Source organism: Dipodomys spectabilis, unplaced genomic scaffold, assembly GCF_019054845.1.
Source record: "Dipodomys spectabilis isolate Male_0828 unplaced genomic scaffold, ASM1905484v1 ptg000138l, whole genome shotgun sequence".
Classification (NCBI taxonomy): domain Eukaryota; kingdom Metazoa; phylum Chordata; class Mammalia; order Rodentia; family Heteromyidae; genus Dipodomys; species Dipodomys spectabilis.
In genome coordinates, this window is record NW_024870815.1 from 3,196,157 (window position 1) to 3,217,052 (window position 20,896).

Below are 20,896 nucleotides of genomic sequence, written 5' to 3' on the forward strand. Positions count from 1 at the left end.
TGTACCATTTGAGCCACACCTCTAGTGTGATTTGGCCATAATGCCTATGGAAGTTTTCTTGTTTGGGGTGTGTCAACTCTAAGCTATTAAGTTATCAAGCTGACACTGGCTATATAGAACATCTCATCTTGTTACAATTTAAATTTTGAGATGAGGTCTTATTATGTTGCTCAAGCTGGCCTTGAATTAATGATAATTTTCCTTCAGCTTTCCCAGTTGCTGAGATTACAGGCTACCATGTATAGCTGGCAAATGTAATACTTTAAGTGTTCTTATTCACATATGTCTTATGCACTGTGGAAAGCACAAACCTTAAATGAAAACTTACATCTGTATCACTCACCACTACTCAGAGTGAGATTATTTTCAGTGCCAAGCAGTTTTTCTTCCTTACATTTGTTCCCATGACTTTCTCCAGGACAGCTTGATCTGTCCCGATAGATTAGTTTTGCCTGTATCTGGGACTACATATTCAAGGAATTATATGGTAAGTGTTACATTCTTTGAAAATGGTAATCTAGCTTGATACTGGGTAAAGTAGGAGTGGGCTAAACTTTCCCTTTCTCCCACAGTTGGTAGCAGTGAGTCAGGCAGTAGTAGAAGGTTTGAATCACTTATTAATTAATTTTATATTTTAACTGTTAGTTTCTTTATCCTATAAAATGGAGAGAATAATCAGTCCTACTTTGAAAAGCGCTCATCAGAATAAGTAATAGATGTAAAGTGCCTCAACAGTGTGTGGTATGCACTTGAAAAGTATTTGTAATTAAAATGTATTCATTCTTGGCTGTAGGACTTTACCAAATACACATCCAATTAAACTATTAGCTATATCCCTACTTGTACAATTTCTTGTATTAATTCCTATGTTTAACTTTGTGTGGCTGTGATAAAAATATCTGACACATAACACTTAAGGGAGGGAGGAGATGTATTTGTTAGTTCACAGTTTGAGCAGTTTCAGTCCATAGTCCTAGCTCAGAGCATGGAGTCTGAAATATGTGGAGGAGGAGACTGTTCATCTAGTGGTGGACAAGACCCAGAGAAAGGTGATCCTGAAAAGGATTAGGGGGTGAAATGTAGCCCTCAAAGACATGCCCTCCTCCAACTAGAGCCCTGCCTCCTCCAACTAGGTCACAATGATGACTCTTCACCATCTCCCAATAAGCCATCCCGTTACGAATCCATCCATGGATCAGTTCATTCATTAGCTGGAAGGCCTCAGATCCAATCACTTCTCCACAGACCATCAGCTTGTCAATCAAGCTCCAGATACATCAGCCTGGGGTGACATTTCATCTTCCTGGTATCAAATCTTTCTGGTATCAAATCCTGGGACTTAGACTTGCTTCCTTTGATTTTCAGCAGCCAGAGGCAAGATACAGGGAGTGGTGAGGCTGGAGGTTCATTACTTGGGAAATGGGTTATCATTTGGATCTTTTTGAGTGTAGCCCCTTTAACAGCACAAACACCTACCGAAGAAATGCAAACCTCGGTGCTGTTCCTCACCCTCAGGCCCCAGGTGAATCTCCCTTCACTCGCATCCACTTACTTAGTAAGAGGGCCGGTCCCTTTAAGGCCCTGAAAAGGGTGGCCGCGGCGAGGCCACGCCCCGTCACGTGTGAGCCGCCCGGAGGGGGCGGGCCGTCTCCCCCGGTGCCGTCACTTCCGGTTCTCTGTCAGTCGGGAGCGAGCGAGCTCGAGCCTGTCGCTGTGCCGGAACGGAGCGTGAGTCCGCGGGGCTGGGCCCCAGCCCGAGGGCCCCTTCCCCGCCGAGCCGAGTCTCCCGGCCGGGGCCGCGGGCCGTCCGCGGGCCTCGGCGCTCTGCGCTGGCTCCGGCCGCGAGCCATGGCGGAGCCCCTCCACCCTCGCCCTCCCGGAGCCCCCTCCTCCGTCCTCGACCCCGCGTCCGCCATGCTCGGGGCTCAGGGAACAGGGTTGCGGGCGGGCGGGCGGGGCGGCCCCGGACAATGCGGCGGCCCCGGGCGGGCGGGGACGGGTGCGGGGCCTCCCTCCGCCCCCGCCCGGGCCTCGGGGTGGGGGCGCCCGGGGTGGGGGCGCCCGGGGTGGGGGCCCGGGGTGGGGGCGCCCGGGGTGGGGGCGCCCGGGGTGGGGGGGAAGGGCCGTGGGGAGGGGCGGGCGTGTGTGCGGGGGGAGGGGACGGTGGTTGATTTGCTGGGCCGGGGAAACGCTTCGAGAGGAGAAAATGGCGCTCGGTGCCCGTCCCTCCTCCTCTTCCCGCACGGCCTCCGCCCCCCCCCCCCCACGCCCCCTCCGGCCTGCGGGTCTCCCCGCGTCCGGGCCGCCGCCAGCCCCCCCCCCCCCCCCGGCTTCCCGGAGCGTCCGGGCACCGCGCGACCCCGCTGGCGTCGCGGGCCCCCCGCGCGCGTGCCGGGGCGAGGCGTGGGCCCGCAGCCCTAGCGGCTTTTCAAGAATCTTCTCCGGTGCCGCAGGCTGAGGATCCCCCCCCCTCCCCCCCGGTAGCTGAGCTCCGTGCACCTTCTGCAACGGCTCCGACCTCCTCGGGAAACGTTAGCCCTCGCTCAGTCAGAGCCAAGTAGGTCTTTTGTGAGAAGTTGGGGAGCCGGCCTCCGTTCCCCACGCCCGGCGCACTCCCGGACTTGAGTTTTAAGCCTCCAGGCAGCTTTTCGTAATAAACGGTAGTTCTTACCGCACGTTGTTGTTCATTGGCTGCTTGCAAGTTGAAGTTAATGACCTTTTAATAAAGCTTGGGGGGGGGGGGAGTAGCAGCTAGCAAAGGACGCTGAATTAAATCGACTTCGGGGGATAGGTTGTAAAGTGGAGCAGAGGAAAGTGTATGAAACGTGGGAACATTTACACCGAATTCCCTTAATCGTCGTGAAATGACCAGTTAGAATGGTCGTGTTCGGGTTGGGCATAGTTTGAGCTTTTTGAATTTAACGGTCAGGACCGGAATGGCCCACTTTTTTTTTTTTTCTTTCTTTAACCTTGATTTCTTATTGTGGAACATTGCCATACCTTGGCCAAAGCTAGATCGGTGGTGTTCCTTTAGTTGTTTTTAAAGGAGAAATTGAAATCTTATTTTTTTTCCTTTGATCAACATTTACAGAGGGTGTTAACGTTTTTTAGGGGCTATGTTTTTTTTTTTGTGTGTGTGTGTCAGCCTTAGAGCTCGAACTCAGGGACTGACTAGATGTTGCCTCTGAGCTCTTTTGCTCAAGGCTAGTGCCCTACCATTTGAGCCACAGCTCCACTTCTGGCCTTTTAGTGGTTAATTGGATAAGAGTGGTTAATTGGAGATGAGAGTCTCATGGATTTGCCTACCCCAGGCTGTCTTTTAACAGTGATTCTCAGCTCTCAGTCTCAATGATTAGGTAGGATTGCAGGTATGTCCACCTGCACCCTGCAGGCCCTATGTTTTTTAGGTATACAAAAATGAATGAATCTAGGATTTTTTTTAAGATGAAGAGAGCAAATGATACTTTAGTAATTTACTTTCTGTCACCTTGTATGAGTCTTGAAGTATCAACATGTCTTGAAATTTGGAGTCTAGACTTTTCAGATATTCTGCTCTCTGTTTTATAACTCAGGCACTAAGAAAATACTTCAGAAAAGTACTGAGGTATATGCTGGCCTGGGGTTTGCCCTTCCCATAAACATTTTTCAAATTTTAATTATATTCTAGGGTAGAAAATTAGTGTAAAATTTTGTGATTTATGATAACTTTGTGAATGCTGAATTAGAGCTTATTTTGATGTCATCCAAAAACCAGTGTATACAAAAAAAGATTTAATGACAAAACAAATTAGATACCACAGTTTGTGGTACAGCTTTTGCCCATATGTGAAAGATGGTGCCCATTCTGAGTGGTTTACTTTAAATCTAATTCCAGAAATGTAAAACAGTACTGAGAAAAATTTACTTTTAATCTGATTCGAACAGTGTCTTCAGCTGCCTGGCAATCTACTTTCCCCACCTGCTCCTAAGCCCTATAAGTATCAAAAAGAGTGGAGGAATGTATATGGGGCATTTAGTTCTTTCTCCTGTTTCAGAATATAGTCTATTTCTTACCACCTTAGATGTGATGAAACCTGTGTTCAATACCTTAAAATGACAGCATCATTGATTATTTGATTGGGGGAGAGTTAAGGTGAAGATAAAATAACAATGTGTAAGCTATGTAATATATTTTTCTTCCAGAATGCCTAAATCAAAGGAACTTGTTTCTTCAAGCTCTTCTGGCAGTGATTCTGACAGTGAAGTTGACAAAAAGGTGACTTTTTTTACTAATCAAATCGTTTTTTCTGTTTAGCTCAGCAGTATTGCCAACGTCTATTTTCTGAAGGCTATTAAAGGGCCTACTACAATTGTTTTTTAAACATTCCCATGTGTATGCCAGGCTGTCAGGTTTTGAGAAGCTTCCTTGATCATTCCAGAGGCTCCCAGCATGTCTGGAATTAACACAGATGCCTCCACAGTTGGATCAGAAACTTTTTTTTTTTTTTAAATTTTATTTTATTTTGAGAACATACTGTACAGAGGGGTTACAATTACATGGGCAGGATAATGCATACATTTCTTACCAAGCATTGCAGCCTCCTCCTTTGTTTACCCTTCACCTCCCTTCCCAGCCTCCCCCCTCCCCCCCACCCAATCATACCCCCCCCACACATGGACATTGTAAAGCTGGTTTTGACATGACATTTTGTACTTCTCATTGTTGCAACAGGTCCACCTGAATCCTTAAACGACTTGTTTGTCCCCATCTCCTCCACATGTTATACTAACATCAAATATAGTGAAAGCGGGGGTTACACTGTGGGGGAGGGACATACAAAGCAACAAAGAAATAATCTTATAAATGCGTTAGAAACACATGCATGTAAGAAACAAAAACATTAAAGTACATATTTGAGGGCTCGTTTTCCTAACATCACATTATCTGACTTTTTCCGCTTGACTCATACCTATACTAGATATTGCAAATAAGGGAAACCATGGGACCTATGTTTCTTTGGGCCTGGCTTACTTCACTTAATATAATTTTTTCCAAGCCTTTCCATTTCCTAACAAATGGGGCAATGTCATTCTTTCTGATGGAGGCATAGAATTCCATTGTGTATATATACCACATTTTCTTGATCCATTCATCTACTGAGGGGCATCTGTTGGATCAGAAACTTAATCTTAAAATTGAGAATCCAGTTTCATGCTTCTGAAATTGTAGGTGGCTTCTGTGCCACTTGCCTAGAAAAGCAGGTCTTCTGTTGAAGACCTTTAGGAACTGTGGAAAGTTGAAGGACCCCACTTCCTTAGACTGTATGCTCTAGAATTGTAATTGGTCCTCAGACAATTTTTGTCATTATATTTAGCAGTCTGCCTAATCTGTAGGTATTGTTTGTAGTAGTTTGACCAAATTACCTGAAGTTTTGACCAAATTACCTGAAGTTTGAGTGCAAGTGTTAAATTTGACTGTCTTCACAATTTTTCCACAAAAATTACTGAATTTTAGTCTTTGTGCATTTAAAATTTGAGTTTTTATTTCCGCTTTATTTTAGTTAAATCAGCATCCAGACAAAGTAACATGAAATTATCCATTTTGACAGAATAGACTATGCATAAGATGATAACTGCTCTGTAGACCCTGCATTCCACCTAATTGAGCACAGCAGTGGAGCATAACTGAGCAGCTCACTTTGTGGTCAAGACTTCTTCCACCTGGAACTCTCACACAAGTTTCCGTATATACAGAAATACATACACAATATACATTTATGTGTATATATATGTAAATACTTATATCCTAGAAGTAGAATTAATTAGATAGTTGGTACATCTCCTTTGTAAGAAGTGTCTAGTAACTTTAGAAATGTAAAGTGTATTCAAAGGTAGCAGACTCATCTTTTTTTTTTTTTTTCTTTTTTCCCTTGTAGCACTGTAAGCTAACAGGGTGAGTGATATCCTAGACTCTAGAGGAAGTGAACTAGTAAAGTGTAAATACAGACTGAAACATTACCAGGAAGTTGAAATAAGGCTTCAAAGAGCATGTATAGCTATACTCAAGAAATCTCTTTATTTTTATTTTTTGTTGGTCATGAGTCTTTAACTCTGGGCCTGGGCACTGTCCCTCAGCTCTTCAGTTCAAGGCTTAGCCCTCTACCACTTGAGCCACAACACCACTTCTGGTTTTCTGAGTGGTTTATTGGAGATAAGAGTCTCACAGACTTTCCTGCTCGGGCTCTCAGCCTCCTGAATAGCTAGGCATGAACTACCACATCCGGCATTTCAAGAAATCTCTTAATCGAAAAAATAATGTATTGGTGTAACATTTGAACATATTTAAATAAACACATTTTGATTCTTTTTTTTTTTTTTGTCCCAGGCAAGCAGTAGTCCACAGATCTTGATTTAAAGAATAATTGATTGCTGCTTTGTCTAATTTTTTTGTTATTTTTCCTAAATAATACTATTAAACCTGCAAGCAGCTACATTACATGTTTTTTTATTTCGTTTTACTTCTCTGTATGTTTTACCTAGTTTCATACATTAAATTTAGTAATTAAAATACTAATTTTGGATGATGATGTAGTTCTAAATAGTAGAAGGCTTGCTAGCATGTGAAAGGTCCTGGGTTCAAGTTTCAATGCCACAAGTTTTTATTTTTTCCACTCATGATTGCCCTCTACTGTTTGAATTGAGAACTGTAGTCATTTTTATTAGGTCATTTTGAGAATGAGGCTATATAAAAATCTTTTACAGTAATGCTGCTTTTAAAATATTCTTCTGAGTGGCTCAGTGGTAGAGCGCTTGCCTTGCATGCATGAGGCCCTGGGTTTGATTCCCCAGTACCACATAAGCAAAAAGAAAAAAACCGGAAGTGGTGCTGTGGCTTAAGTGGTAGAGCGCTAGCCTTGAGCTGAAGAGCTGAGGAACAGTGCCCAGGCCCAGAGTTCAGGCCCCACGACCGGACCAAAAAAAAAAAAAAAAAAAAAATTCTTCTGATTTTAAGTAGTCATCTTAAAATACACATCTTAAAATTATACATTTTCAGTAACATTTTTTTTTGGTGATGAAGACATTGAATTTAATCGCCTGGTACAAAATAGCTCTCTTAAGCTTTCTTAATCATATTTCTTAAGCCAGTTTAGATCCTTTCATAATAAGCAGGGAATTAATAAATACCTTTTTTAAAAATTTTTCGAGACAAGGACTTGCAATGTAGCCTTTCATCCCAAACATACAACCTTTCTGCCTCATCCTCCCCAGTGCTGGCATTACAGGTGTGCTCCTCCATGCCTAACAAAAACAAAACACAAATAAATACAGCAGTTGACTAAGCTTTTAGTAAAGCTGTGGTTTCTAAAAGTATTCAAAAGCATGAGCTCTGTATCTTTTTCTTTCAAAAATATTTTACGTAATCTACAATATGACTTTCTGATTAACACTATTCTAACAGCTGAAGTATTTTGGGGATCCTGACAACAATTTGAGAACCCTATAGATATACATGAAGCTTAAATTCTTAGATGTGTGGTTAAGTGAAACTTTCCTGTGTCTATATTTAATTTTTTCCCCTTAATGTAGTTTTTTGACTAAATCTTCAAAAGAGTTGAGTTTTTGAACCTGAAATGTCTTTTGTTAATGTAATTTTTAACCACATTCTTGCTTTTTCTTTCAAGTTAAAGAGGAAAAAGCAAGTTACTACAGAAAAGCCTATAAAAAAGCAAAAGACAGGTGAGACTTCGAGAGCTCTGGCATCTTCTAAGCAGAGCAGCAGCAGCAGGGATGATAACATGTTTCAGGTAATGCTGATTATCTCCTTATAAATCCAGTGGAACTATTATCTCGACTAAAGAATGTTAAATTTTTATGATTGGGTGGGGGGGAGGGGGGAGGCTGGGAAAGGAGGTGAAGGGTAAACAAAGGAGGAGGCTGCAATGCTTGGTAAGAAATGTATGCATTATCCTGCCCATGTAATTGTAACCCCTCTGTACAGTATGTTCTCAAATAAAATAAAATTTAAAAAAAAAAAAAAAAAGAATGTTAAATTTTGATCTGATATTGCTTTACAGCTTTTTATTGGGTGTTAGAATCCTTGACTGAGAATATTGATTAAAATATAAAAATAAGTCAGGTTGAGAATGTGGCTTAGTGATAGGGTGCTTGCCTAGCATGCATGATTCCTCAGTACCACATAAAAAGCTGGAAATGGTGCTATGGCTACTAGCCTTGAGGAAAAAGAAGCTCAGGGACAGTGCTCGTGACTTGAGTCCAAGCCCCAGGACTGGCCAAAAAAAATTATATACACAAATAAGTTAGAAATGAAAGCCTTTTACACAATAGTGGGCAGTGTGAACATTTAGAAGTCCATGTTTGCCATACGTAAAACAATGCATATTTAAAAACTATAAAAATATTGAAAAACATTATTATACACACAAGTGGACATGTTAAGTTGAAAACCCTTTATACAAGTATTTGAAGAGAAAGATAATAGAACAATGCCAATCTAAATGTTACAGAAATTCTTAAAAAGATTGAGAACTCTATTTAGAAAGCAACTTGGAGAAGTATTGCGTATTAGACTGTAAAGTGTCAATGGGATATTATTGGAGGATAAGTAGTAATTATAACTTGCCTAATTTTGGCCTGCTACATTTGTGAAGCCTCCAGTCCAGAAGAAAAGAAAGCAACTGAAAAGTAGAGTGGGTCAAGTAGGAAAAATGAGGGAAATTAAGGATTTTATGATATCACTAGGACAGAATAGGTGATGGGTAAGTTATTAAATCTATTTTTAGGGAGACTTGATGTTGGTATCATTGTATGACAATGATTGGTGAAGGGAAGATGAATGGAGGATAATTGCATACTGGTGACATTAGAGAGGTAATTACAGGCTTATATTTGTATAAGGGTTAGATGGCTTTTTCTTAAAGAAGAAATGATGATTACAAAGATGCACATGAGGAAGCATGGGACCATAAGAATGAATCCATCAGTTAGGATGTAGAGCCGGTTGTAAATGTGATCAAATAAGTAGGTTGTGGGAGCACCTAGAAGTCTTGGGTCGAAAATGTTCTTACTGGCATCATCAGAATGAGTAAAGCCAACCACTGCAGAAAGGGAGACTGTAGAGAATGGAAGAAGGCTGTACGTCAAGACAGGATAAGGTGGAAAAATATTAGTCAAGGAAGGAGGAAAAAGATGAATGTTTTAAGATGTTAAGTATTAGTTTAAGACAAAAGATTGAGAATGAGACTGCAGCCATTTATTTGAGTAGAACATAAGGCTTGCATATAAATTTTTTTTGGACTTGGTGATGCTTTCTGCTTGCCAGAATTAGACTGGAATGGAAAACATATGAAAGAAGAGCCAGTTGTGCAAAGTATAAGGAAGAGGGAAACATTTTCAAATACTGGGAGCTATGTTAATATCTTGAAATGGGAGAGCCTAGCCAGTGCAGCAGTTATGAAGTACAGTCTGTGATTGGAGCCTTGTAATGTCTGAGAGTAATTACTGAGAATGATGAAGGGTACATCTTACTAGGGCCTGCCTATTGGGAAGCCATGTTTAGGATTGTTTTATTCTGAGTGCCATGGAAGCTGTTTTAGAGACAGAATGAAAGTTAAAATCTGTTTTAGTGTCTATTCCTTTCATTGATTTTACTACTTTAGTAGACCTAAGGGCAGCTCTGGAATATTTTAGCTTAATATTGGCAAATGTTTGTTATACAACTGTTTTGGGCTTTTTTCCGCATCCCTCTTCAGTTCATGTATGCTTACTTTAAAAAAAAAAAAAGATCACTATAGAGCAAATGTCAAATGGTTTTAACCCTAGGGAACTTAATAGATTTAAGAGAAAGTCCATTAAAGGCTGTGCTTTTTTTTTTTTTTTTGGGGTCTAGTCGTGGGACCTGAACTCTGGGCCTGGGTGCTGTCCCTCAGCTCTTCAGCTCAAGGCTAGCGCTCTACCACTTGAGCCACAGCACCATTTCTGGCTTTTTTCTTTTTGCTTATGTGGTGCTGAGGAATCGAGCCCAGGGCCTCAGGCATGCAAGGCAAGCGCTCTACCACTGAGCCACCTTCCCAGCCCAAGGCTGTGCTTTTTGAAGTTTGTAGTTTGTGTTAAGAATAAATTTTGGTGGATAGTTTCACATTACTAAATCCGCGAGTAAAGTATGTTAAAGATTTAATTTAAAGTAAACATCAAAAGGTCTGAGTTCTTTTTTTGGGAGGGGGCATTAGGTTTGAACTCGTGTATGTCACTGTGCTTGCTTTGCTGGTGTCTGATTGGATAAGCTTCTCCCCACTCCCCCAGGGTACTAATTGTAACTTGGACTCCTCTATTCAGAACACTTGCTGATGTTACCTGAATGTGGATTCCCAATGATTTTTTTTAAATTGTGGTAAAAACCACAGAAGTATATGTACACTATTGTGAAACAGATCTTTAGAACATTTTCATTCTGTAAAACTGAAACTATGTATTGAATAATTCCCTTTTTCATTTCTTTTAAGAATTTGACTGGTTTAGGTTTTGAACATGTCAGATATGTTGAGCCGGCTCAGTAGTTCTGTCACTTCATGATTGGCTTCACTTAACAAAAATATTTAACCATATGTAATATGTTGACAGGAATATGGAGTGACATTCCATTGTGTGTCTTTTATTATGCATTGATCTGATGATGAACATTTGGGTTGCTACTGTTTCTTGGCTATTGTGAATATTGGTGTGCAAATATCTTTTGAGATCCTGCTGTCAATCTTTCATATGTAGAGTCAGTGTGTCTTACACCATTTTGGTCAGTGATAGACCACTTGTATCACCTCCTACGGTGGTCCCATAGGATTATATTGCCTACCAACATTATTGTACACCTTGAGCTGTGATTTGCTTTCCTTTTTTTTTTTTTTTTTTTGTCGGCCATGGGGCTTGAACTCTGGGCCTGGGCGCTGTCCCTCAGCTCTTCAGCTCAAGGCGAGCGCTCTACCACTTGAGACACAGCGCCACTTCCGGTTTTCTAGTGGTTTATTGGAGATAAAAGTCTCTCGGACTTTCCTGCCTGGGCTGGCTTTGAACCGTGATCCTCAGATCTCAGCCTCCTGAGTAGCTAGAATTACAGGTGTGAGCCACCAGTGCCCGGCGTTTGCTTTTTTTTTGAAATAGGGTCTTATTTTATGCCCAGGCTGGCCTAGCCTGTCAGCCTCCTACTGCATGCCATCATGTAAGATGGAGTCTTCATGCACTTTGATACCTGGGTAGCTATCAGGCTTGCCCCATACACAGTAGTACTCGATTCATTTGTGTCAGTGTATTCTGCTGACACAGTGAGAGGCTCCTAACACTTTAGAGAACAACCTATATATTTTAACCATGATTGTATTCATAAAAGTGGGAATGTTGGATCATATGTAGTTCTTTGAATTTTTGAGGAACTTCAGTATTGTTTCCATAGCAAATGTGCTATTTTACTAATGACATTTATAAATTTAAAAATGGAAGTGTGAGATATTTTCTCCTATCCTTTTAGAACTGTTAAAAGATTTTAAACATTGATTTCTTTTGCTTACAGTTGAGAATACTAGTTCTTTTCATGATTAAAAGAAGCAGCTTGAAGCAAATTATGAATGTAATAGACGTGGCTACCAAAATGTATTGCTGTTGTAAAGAATCCTGCCTCCTCCTCCCCCTCTTTTTTTGTCGGTCATGGAGCTTTAAACTCTGGGCCTGGATGCTGTCCCTCAGCTCTTGGCAAGTGCTCTACCACTTGAGCCACAACATCACTTCTGGTTTTCTGTGGTTTATTGGAGATAAGAGTCTCACGGACTTTCCTGCCTGCTGAGGCTGGCTTTGAACTGAGATCCTTAGATCTCAGCTCCCTGATTAGCTAGGATTACAGACATGAGCCACCAGTGCCTGGCTGGAATACCTCTTTTTTAATGTGATTTTTTTTTTCTTTTTTTTTTTTAGATTGGGAAAATGAGATACGTAAGTGTTCGGGACTTTAAAGGGAAAGTTCTAATTGATATTAGAGAATATTGGATGGATCCAGAAGGTGAAATGAAGCCAGGAAGAAAAGGTAGGTTTTTCACTTTGATTTTAACGTTGGGAATAATTTAAAATGGCTCCAAGTAACCTGCATTATTCGCCATTGAACTACTGGCAGAGTGCACAGGGCAAGGATCAACCTCACTCAGTTTTTTCTCTACCTTCACAGGCGTTTTGAAGTAAAACCTAGAAAAACAATGTACCCAAGTATCACTTTTGTTGGTTGATATTTAACTTGAATGTAATTTTCCTTTTTTACAATCTGAAGCACATCAGTACCACTGGGAAGTTGTTAAATCAGAAATGGAAAATGTTTTAGTGTCTTCTTTTGATTCCTTAGGACTGTTGGGTAGGACAGTGTGCTCTAAGTGAGTCCCTGTCTTCCCTCCCTTGGTTCTTCTTCATCCACTCCCAGTCAGATTTCACCAAATACTAGAGAACATTTGTTGAACCATCCTCAATTGTGTATTTGGGTAGTTAGTCTTTAGGTTTAAGCTGATGAAAAAGTGTTTTTATATATATATATTTATATTTTATATTTATAGTGCTAGTATGCCTGCTTGTCAGTTTTTTTTATTATGAAAATATTGTACAGAGGAGTTACAATTACATGGGCAAGATAATGAGTACATTTCTTTTCAAGCATTTTTGCCTCTTCCTTTATTTCTCCTTCCTATCTTCCCCGCCACCCCCAGTTTTTATTTTCTTTTTGCTTCCTTGTAGTTTTGGTTTTCATAGACTTTCTTTTTTTTGGGGGGGGGGGAAGGGTCCGGTTGTGGGGCCTGAACTCTGGGCCTGGGTGCTGTCCCTCAGCTCTTCAGCTCAAGGCTAGCACTCTACCACTTGAGCCACAGCGCCACTTCCGGCTTTTTTCTTTTTGCTTATGTGGTGCTGAGGAATCGAACCCAGGGCCTCAGGCATGCAAGGCAAGCGCTCTACCACTGAGCCACCTTCCCAGCCCAGACTTTCTATATTTAATGTTTAATGTTTTTTAAGTTCAAGTCATTCCTGGATTAGTCATTCAAGTTGTTTGGACTGGCTAATGCAGTTTTTTAATTCCTTCAAGTATTTACTAAACATTTAGCTTGAAAGACCTTTCTAGGTGTTGTCCCACTCTATCTTCCTTTTCAATTTCCTATTTTATGTGTGTGTTGTTGGGTAATACGCTAATTCTTACGTTACTTGATTTTCAAGTTAGAGCCACCCTTTAGTTCAGATGCCTCATTTTACTGGTGAGGAAACTGAAGCTTATCTTGCAGCTGTGGTTTGAACCCTGACAGCATGACCCTAGAATGTACTCTGCTAAGTCTTGTAGGAGTCATGCCCCAGGGGTATTTTCCAAAGTGAAATGAATGTTTCTTGAAGACCCAGTGCAGATTTCCTCTGGAAATTTGGGGCAAATGTTGGAATTGACACCACGAAGTAATGGAAGTGTTGCATGCATGCCAAGTCTGGGCCTGATCCTTTGCCTGCTAGTTGCAAGTATTTGTGAGAGATGTCTTAAACTGTCATTTGTTCTCATTGTCTTGGTCATTATGTTAAATTGATTATGACAGTTTAAAAAATAACAAGATTTCAGTGTCTGAATATCAGTATGTCATAAAATCTCAATATAGCAGTAGCCTGGTGATACTGAAAATGGCAGCTTTAGTCTGACGATATACCTTAAATAGAGGGGGTTGCTTTGTGGGTGGGAAGCCCCTAGATTGGACTCTAAGCATGGCAAAACCCACAAAAATCAAACAGCAATTTTGGTAAACACTATTTTAGTTGGAAGTAGGAAAATCCTCAAGAGAGCTTGATTTTTAAACTTTGAATTTTTAAACTTGTTGTAGGTATTTCTTTAAATCCGGAGCAATGGAGCCAGCTGAAGGAACAGATTTCTGACATTGATGATGCAGTAAGAAAACTGTAAAATCTGAGCCATATAAAACCTGTACTGTTCTACTTGTTTTAATCTGTCTTTTTACATTGGCTTTTGTTTTCTAAAATGTTTTCCAAGCTATTGTATATTTGGATTGCAGAACAATTTGTAAGATGAATACTTTTTTTTTAATGTGCATTATTAAAAATGTTCTGAGTGAAGCTCATTGTCAACTTTATTAAGGAGGATTGCTTTGTGTCTCCCACCTAGTGTAAAATAAAATTAAGTAATTACAATCTTAGCTGTTGTGGCCTTTTTGATTAAGATTAGGTAGGTACTGTTTAAGGCCAAAAGTAACAGTTTTATAGACAATAGTTTGAACTCAGCTTTCACATTTCAAAAGACTTTGCATTACATTGAATGTTTAAACTTGATTTATAAAATACATTCTTGATCTCTTCCAGCCAAATACATATACTTGACTTTTCCTCCCAGATATTTGACTTTTTTCTTCATTTTTTAAAATAATCTCTTGTTCACTTTTTTTAGTCTTTGCTCTTGGGTATATTAATGCAATTTGGAAACTCAGTCAAACACACTTCAAACTAAAATACTATTTGAGAATTATAGTTACTATAGTAAATATTAGCAAACAGTTTGGTAATCTGGCTTGTGGAAATTCTGAGCCAAGTGATTGTCATTGCTCAGTGTTGTGTATAGTAATCTTATCTATAGGAAACTTAGTCTACTGAAGATGACTTAGATGTCTGACTAACTTTCACTTAGTAAACATGCTCACCATAGGATAAAGTCTAAAAGCAGATATTGTTAACGTAGCTTAGGATTTAATAAAAAATTATAAAAACTTATTGGCGTAACATTTTATTTAATAAGATTGAGTGTGAATTATGTATATAGATAAGAGATGTCACTGAATTTTACTGTCAGTAGGTAATGAGGTCATTTTTTTTTTTTAGAGTACATATTCAGGTGTCTTGCTCTTGCTTCATTTTGTAGTGAGTCTTCTGGACTTCTAGTTACTAAGAATGTTGATGTTAGTTTTAATTGGTTTTCATCTTACCAATGATGATAGTGCAGAATGAGGCACAGATATCAGGGGCTTAGTAGCAATAAATAGGGCATGGTGTGCCTCAGGTAAAGAATGTAAAGGAAACTAACTGCAGTTCAAAAGTAGGTTTGTGAAGAGGAAGGACTTTTCCTGAAAGTAAATACGTACACACATGATCGCATCAGTAGGACATAGTCTAGGAGAGTAGTAAAAAGAAAGGTTTAAAGATACGTAAAAAATATTGATACATTATTTGAGGTAGCACATTTCAAACACTGGCTTTAAATAAAGGTAGCCATATCGGTTGCAGTATTCTGTTATGTTAGATTTCTGCATCTAACTTGTCTTAATAAATTTAAATTTTAAAACTGTAAGATCATACAGAATTTTTTTTCCTTCTGGTAACTATCCTTTTGTTTTATATTCTTTAAATGACTTTCTAAGTGGGATTAGTAGTAACATTTAGTAATTGAAGATTGGTAAAATAAAGAAGTCACACTTAATATAGTTTAATCTTTCGTAATAGGTATCCAAGTGTTCAAAATACCGTATGTACTTCAGATGAGTCATTCTTGAGAAAGAACCCCTTTCTCTTTAGTTGGGAACATATATGTGTCCCACTGGCTTAAATAGTTTTGTAAAGAATTGCTTATTTTGGGCACTTAGGGTAGTAAAAAAGGTCAGATTTTAGTGTTGATAAAATGAGACCATGATGGATAAATTCCTAAGTGAATCCTTAGGATGTGTGCATTTTGAAAACAATATGAATATATAGAGATGGTACTGTAATGGATTACCTAGGCATTTATTAGCTTTTTAGTATACTATTAATAGTCTCCAATTTGGATGTACTTACTCTGGCACAATAGTAAATTGACCACTAAATTCATTCAGTTATGTTACTGGCTATGTAATATATTGAAATTGTGTGTGTGTGTGTGTGTGTGTGTGTGTGTGTGTGTGTGTTGAAAAGAATGAGAGGAGAAAGGAGACTAGTACTGAAAAGAAAGGGTAGAGTACACTTATTTTCTGCTCATACTTTTATCTCCTTAGTAAGATTTCTCCCAGGAAGACGGCTTGTATTATAATGCCAGAATGAGTGAATATCAGCACACAGTTTTTTTTTTTTTTTTCTTTAAACAGCAGGGGTAATGGGATTCCCTCTTTGTCTTCTAATGTATGAGCGATTTTTGACTGATTTTCATTGTTCTTAGCATTTTACTGAAAGAACAACCACTGGGAAAAATATGATTTTCTTTTGTCTCATAAGTGCTTAAAAGTTTCTTTTGAAGAATACTCTTATTAACCAGTCAAGAGGCTATGGTGATCAAACTATCCTACATAATTAATAGTTAGAAATAGACTTAGGCTAAAAATAATAAGGAATTACATTTTGGCTTAGCTACTGAGGGGGAAGAAAAAGAATTTAATATAAATTATCCATGTGTTCCTGACCAGGTATATTAGCAGAGTGTTATAAAAAAATGTGAAAATTAAAAATTACTAACATTTAGAGATCTCTCCTGAAATTCTTTGTGGTTAATTTTTTTGGAAATCATGATGAGACATTTTATTAAAAAGTTTTTCCAGGTAAATTATTGTGTAACCTTGCACATAGTCATAAGTGTGTAATTTTTGATTGTGGAATGCCTGTATGCTTTGTTTGGTACATCTTCCATGGAGATGTCAGTGAATATAATACTCTACCTGTGAACATTTTAAATACTGAATAAAAATAAGAAATGTGCCCTTTGTGCTTTCCCGCTTTCACAAGCCTTATCTGTTAAATGGGTTTTAGTGGCAAGTGGAGCAGCTTTCTGGGTGAATGCTTTGGGGTTTTATTAGCCTGGCAATGTTAATCTTGTGAAGACCTTGGGTGGGAAATGGGTGTTGTGGGCCTGTGTTGTTTGTCTATGTGATCCAAATGGGAAAATGCAAATACCAATGTACCAGTCTACACAGCCTCGTGTTTTTCTTCACTGTGTAAATACTTAGTGTTGGTGATTTCTTTGGTGTATTTTAATGGCATACTGGACTCCTTTAAGTATTTCAAACATATTTGTAAAATCCCTGCTTTTCCTTTTTAAGCAGTAGTTTTGCACATTTAATTAGAGATAATGCTTTTGTATAGCTATATGTTGAATTTGTTTATATACACATGGGGATAGGAAGATTGATGGAGAACTGCTTATGAATCTTACTGTATTCATATACTTTCCTATGTAAATTAGTTTTAGTAAAACATAGACTCAGAAATTGAAATCCAGTCAGAAGTGCTTGAAATGTATGTAGAAGTTATGGGAATCTAAAAGGAGTTTGAAAATGTTTAACGTTGGACTGGCTGCTGTAATCCCAGCTCTTTGATGGCAGAGATTGGGAAGATCACTGTGTGAGGCCAGACTCAGCAAAAAGTAACCAAGATCCCATCCAAAGCAGTTTGAGAAGTTAATTGCATCCAGGTTGGTCTGGGCACAGACTCAAGAACTAATCTCAAAACTAAAGCAAAAACTGCATGTTATTTTTAAAATAACAATAAAAAAGTAAAAGTTTCAGCCCAGTGGGAGAAAAACTAAAGCTGAGGGTATGGTTCAAGTAGTGGAATACCTTGTCTAAGTGAGTACAAAGCCCTGAGTTCAATCCCTCAGTACTGCCTGTAAGAAAAAAATATGAAATTGTATTTTAAGAAAATGATGTAGCAGTCTACCCATATCCATCTGTGTAAAACATAGTTCTGCATGGAATCCCTCCTTCCACCCCACCCCCACTGAGTCATGTAAGTTCTTTACAGGTAGGGTTCACATTTCGTAGACCGGCTTTTATAGCCATTTTAGTTCTGGATTAATAGTGACCTAATATCCCTAACAAGCGAAATACTGGGTCTTGGGTCACTCGTAAGCTTCCTGACTGAGAACTTAAATGTTTATACTTCTGCTTGAAAACTAAATGTGGTTAGATGATGATTTGTGACTCTTAACTTCTGGGGCAGAAACACCCTGGGTTTCAACTATTTGAGTACTGTAACGTCTCTTGATTACAGAAACACTTCTGATAATCAAGCTCAGAAATCAGCTAAAATTGTATATTTAGTATCTTGGAAAGTGATAGAAAGTTCCAGTTTTACCCCCTAAACTGGAACAGCTTGAATTTTTTTCCAAGTATGTAAGATGGAGTAAGAATCATAAAATCCCCAAATATCCTTTCACTCAGAGACCCTATTCAAAGTTTAGCAACTTGTTTTCTTTTTAGCATTTTCTTTTTCTGGATCATGCTTGTTACCCAATTAAGACTAGTTATGTCTGTCCCTGACTTACAGCCTTGCCATTTCTAAAGCTATGGTGAAGATGTGGGGGAAGTCAGAGGCTGGCGGAGGAGGACAGCACACACTTGGGTAGCGCGGTTGTGAGGACCAAAATGGGATGGTGGCTGGAGAAGGATGCAGAAGTCAAGGTGTGGGGTGTGATGGTGGGCGAGCGGCAGAGCGGCAGTGGTGTCGCCGGAGGCTGTGGATGGGCCTGCCTGCAGTGCACACTCAATGTTGACCTTTGGTGTCAGGTACAATTTCAATCACGTCCCACTTTGTCTGCTGACTTCTTCCTACAGTGCTGCTGAAAACATGAGTACTATTAATATCTCAGGAACAAGTTGGAAGAATAGCCCTTTCTATTCGCTGAAAAATAATTTCAGATCCGAATTCTTACAAAGGTCTTTTGGTATCTAAGCACTCATAAATGGATCTATTTTTTGACCCGTGGTTCATTTCTTTTTCATCTGAATGTTTGGATATAGCATTTTGCTCACTTCAGAGCCGTTCATTAATTGTAGGCAAAGGATATAATTGAGACCATTTTGCACACATTTGAGCGCTATAACAATGGTTCTTGAGTGTTGAGATAAGAAGCTGTTATTTGCTATGAAGAGATTCCATATTCAAAGCCATGTCAGCAAGACGCTTTTGTTAGAAAACTGACTTCAGAAGTCTGGTTGACATTAAGCATTTAAAAATCTAAATATGTGTTTAAGACTGGGTTTTGCAACCTTTTTAATTCTAGCAGTAGAGTTGTGTGTGCACAAGTCCATACATAAAAGAACCGACTCAGAAGACATGAGACTTTTGTGATGATCTAGCAAGTTTGGATGTTAGGTGGGCCATAGGGCTCTTAAGAAGTTGCAATAAACAATTCATTTCCAAATGCAAAGATCCCTCTCCCATTCCTTAATCTTCATTTTTTTTTTGTGTTGGATAATTTTAATAAACACACCTTTTGGGGTTGGTTGAATTTGAGGAGAGGGTCTTTGTTAGGTTTTTAAAAAGAGGTAGCCGAGTAAGAACAGCACCAGCACGCACGTGGTATTCAGGTAAGGGGTAGGTTTATTCAGTAGACCTGCTGGGACCAGGCAAGGTTGGCACTCCACGTGGCTGAGAAAGGCCTGGCAATGAGAGAGAGCTGGGAAAGAGGAAAGAGCTAGAAAAGAGCAGAGAGGGGTAAGAACAGTAGCACTCACGTGGTATTCAGGTATTCAGAAGACCTGCTGGGACCAGGCAAGGTTGGCACTCCACGTGGCTGGGAAAGAGAGAGGAAAGAGCTAGAGCAGAGAGAGAGCAGAGAGCTAGAAAAGAAGAGCAAGAGCAAGAGAGCTAGAAGAGCAAGAGCAAGAGAGCGTCTGGGCCTGGGCTAGGCCTTATGTAGGGTATGGGCGGGGAAAGGTGTGGCCACATCAAATGCAGATGTGACCTCAGCGGATGCAGATGTGACCTCTTCCAGGTGTCCCAGTTGCCTAGGTAACGCAGGTAATGGGTGGAGACTTTGCTGCGAGGAGGGTGGAGTCTGCTAGCCATCCAGGAGCGGACCTTACAGTCTTGTCTCTACCTTTTTTTTGCCAGTCGTAGGGCCTGAACTCTGGGTCTGGGCATTGTCCTTCAACTCTTCAGTTCAAGGCTAGTGCTCTACCACTTGAGCCACAGTGCCACTTCCAGCTTTTTCTGCTTATGTGGTGCTGAGGAATCGAACCCAGGACCTCAACACTGAGCTACCTTCCCAGCCCCTTGTCTCTACACTTCTGTTCTTTCTGACATGCAGAGTTTGTGCTTTCTCATATTATTGAGTTCCCCCCTGCTGGTTGAGTCCCTTCCTGATCTCCTATTTATCTATTGTGTTTAGGAAATTAACAAGGGCATGGACTTTATGCTTGTCACATCTATTGGTTTAAACTCTTGAGTCACTGTGTAAGCAACTTTTCACTCAGGGTCAGATGCCTTGTCTTGAAAATGGATCACCACTGACCTTATTTTTCATGTTTATGTTTTCTTCATGGGAGAGTTGAAATGGATTTGGATTTGTGTGTTAAGACTTTCGGGTTTAGAGATTTTTTTTTTTAAGTCAGAACCCAGTGCTGGTGGCTCATGCCTATAATCCTAGCTGTTCAGGAGGCTGAGATCTGAGGATTGCAGTTGAAGCCAGCCTGGGCAGAAAAGTCTGAGACAATTTATCTCTAACCACCAGAAAACCAGAAGTGGGGATGTGGCTCAAAGTGATAGAGCCTGGCCCTGATTCAAGCCTCACAACCTACCAAAAAAACAAGTGCCACCTGCTACTGAATTGTGTAAACAAGTGTAAACTGCCCTGTGAAGACCCTTGTATGGTGTACAAGTGGATTAATGATCCCCATTTTGTGAGTGCCAGGGTGGAAAAGCACAGGAAAGAGGCAGGCATTGGGCATGTTCTTTCCCATTTAATTTTCCTTCCTTGAGGAAGGTAGGTGGGTACTCTTACTAGACGTTTTCTGTAGGTGAGTAAGTTGAGATTTCCAGAAGGTGCATCACTTGGCCAGTGACAGTGACACAGTGACAGAGCTAGGATTTGATCTTCATCTCTGCTCTGACTTACTGTAAAATCAGAGCCCATATTTACTTGTGTTCCTATGTAATAGAC

At 40.0% G+C, this 20,896-nt stretch overlaps 1 protein-coding gene across 1 annotated transcript; it reads left to right on the forward strand.

The window, feature by feature from the left end:
• The first annotated feature begins 1,647 nt into the window (after nucleotides 1-1,647).
• Sub1 (SUB1 regulator of transcription) lies at nucleotides 1,648-14,193 on the forward strand. The gene is made up of 5 exons (XM_042690575.1): nucleotides 1,648-1,728; nucleotides 4,183-4,255; nucleotides 7,662-7,784; nucleotides 11,956-12,064; nucleotides 13,869-14,193. Exons 2-5 carry the CDS (start codon nucleotides 4,184-4,186, stop codon nucleotides 13,946-13,948), a joined length of 384 nt encoding a protein of 127 aa, XP_042546509.1. The 5' UTR covers nucleotides 1,648-1,728; nucleotide 4,183; the 3' UTR covers nucleotides 13,949-14,193.
• Nucleotides 14,194-20,896: the final 6,703 nt, after the last annotated feature.

What these genes read in the sequence shown, in the direction of transcription:
- Sub1 (XM_042690575.1), top strand. Translation starts at nt 4,184, where the DNA reads ATGCCTAAATCAAAGGAACTTGTTTCTTCAAGCTCTTCTGGCAGTGAT. An exon ending in GGGATGATAACATGTTTCAG is followed by an intron (nt 7,785 to 11,955) that starts GTAATGCTGATT and finishes TTTTTTTTTTAG; the next exon opens with ATTGGGAAAATGAGATACGT. An exon ending in AATGAAGCCAGGAAGAAAAG is followed by an intron (nt 12,065 to 13,868) that starts GTAGGTTTTTCA and finishes AACTTGTTGTAG; the next exon opens with GTATTTCTTTAAATCCGGAG.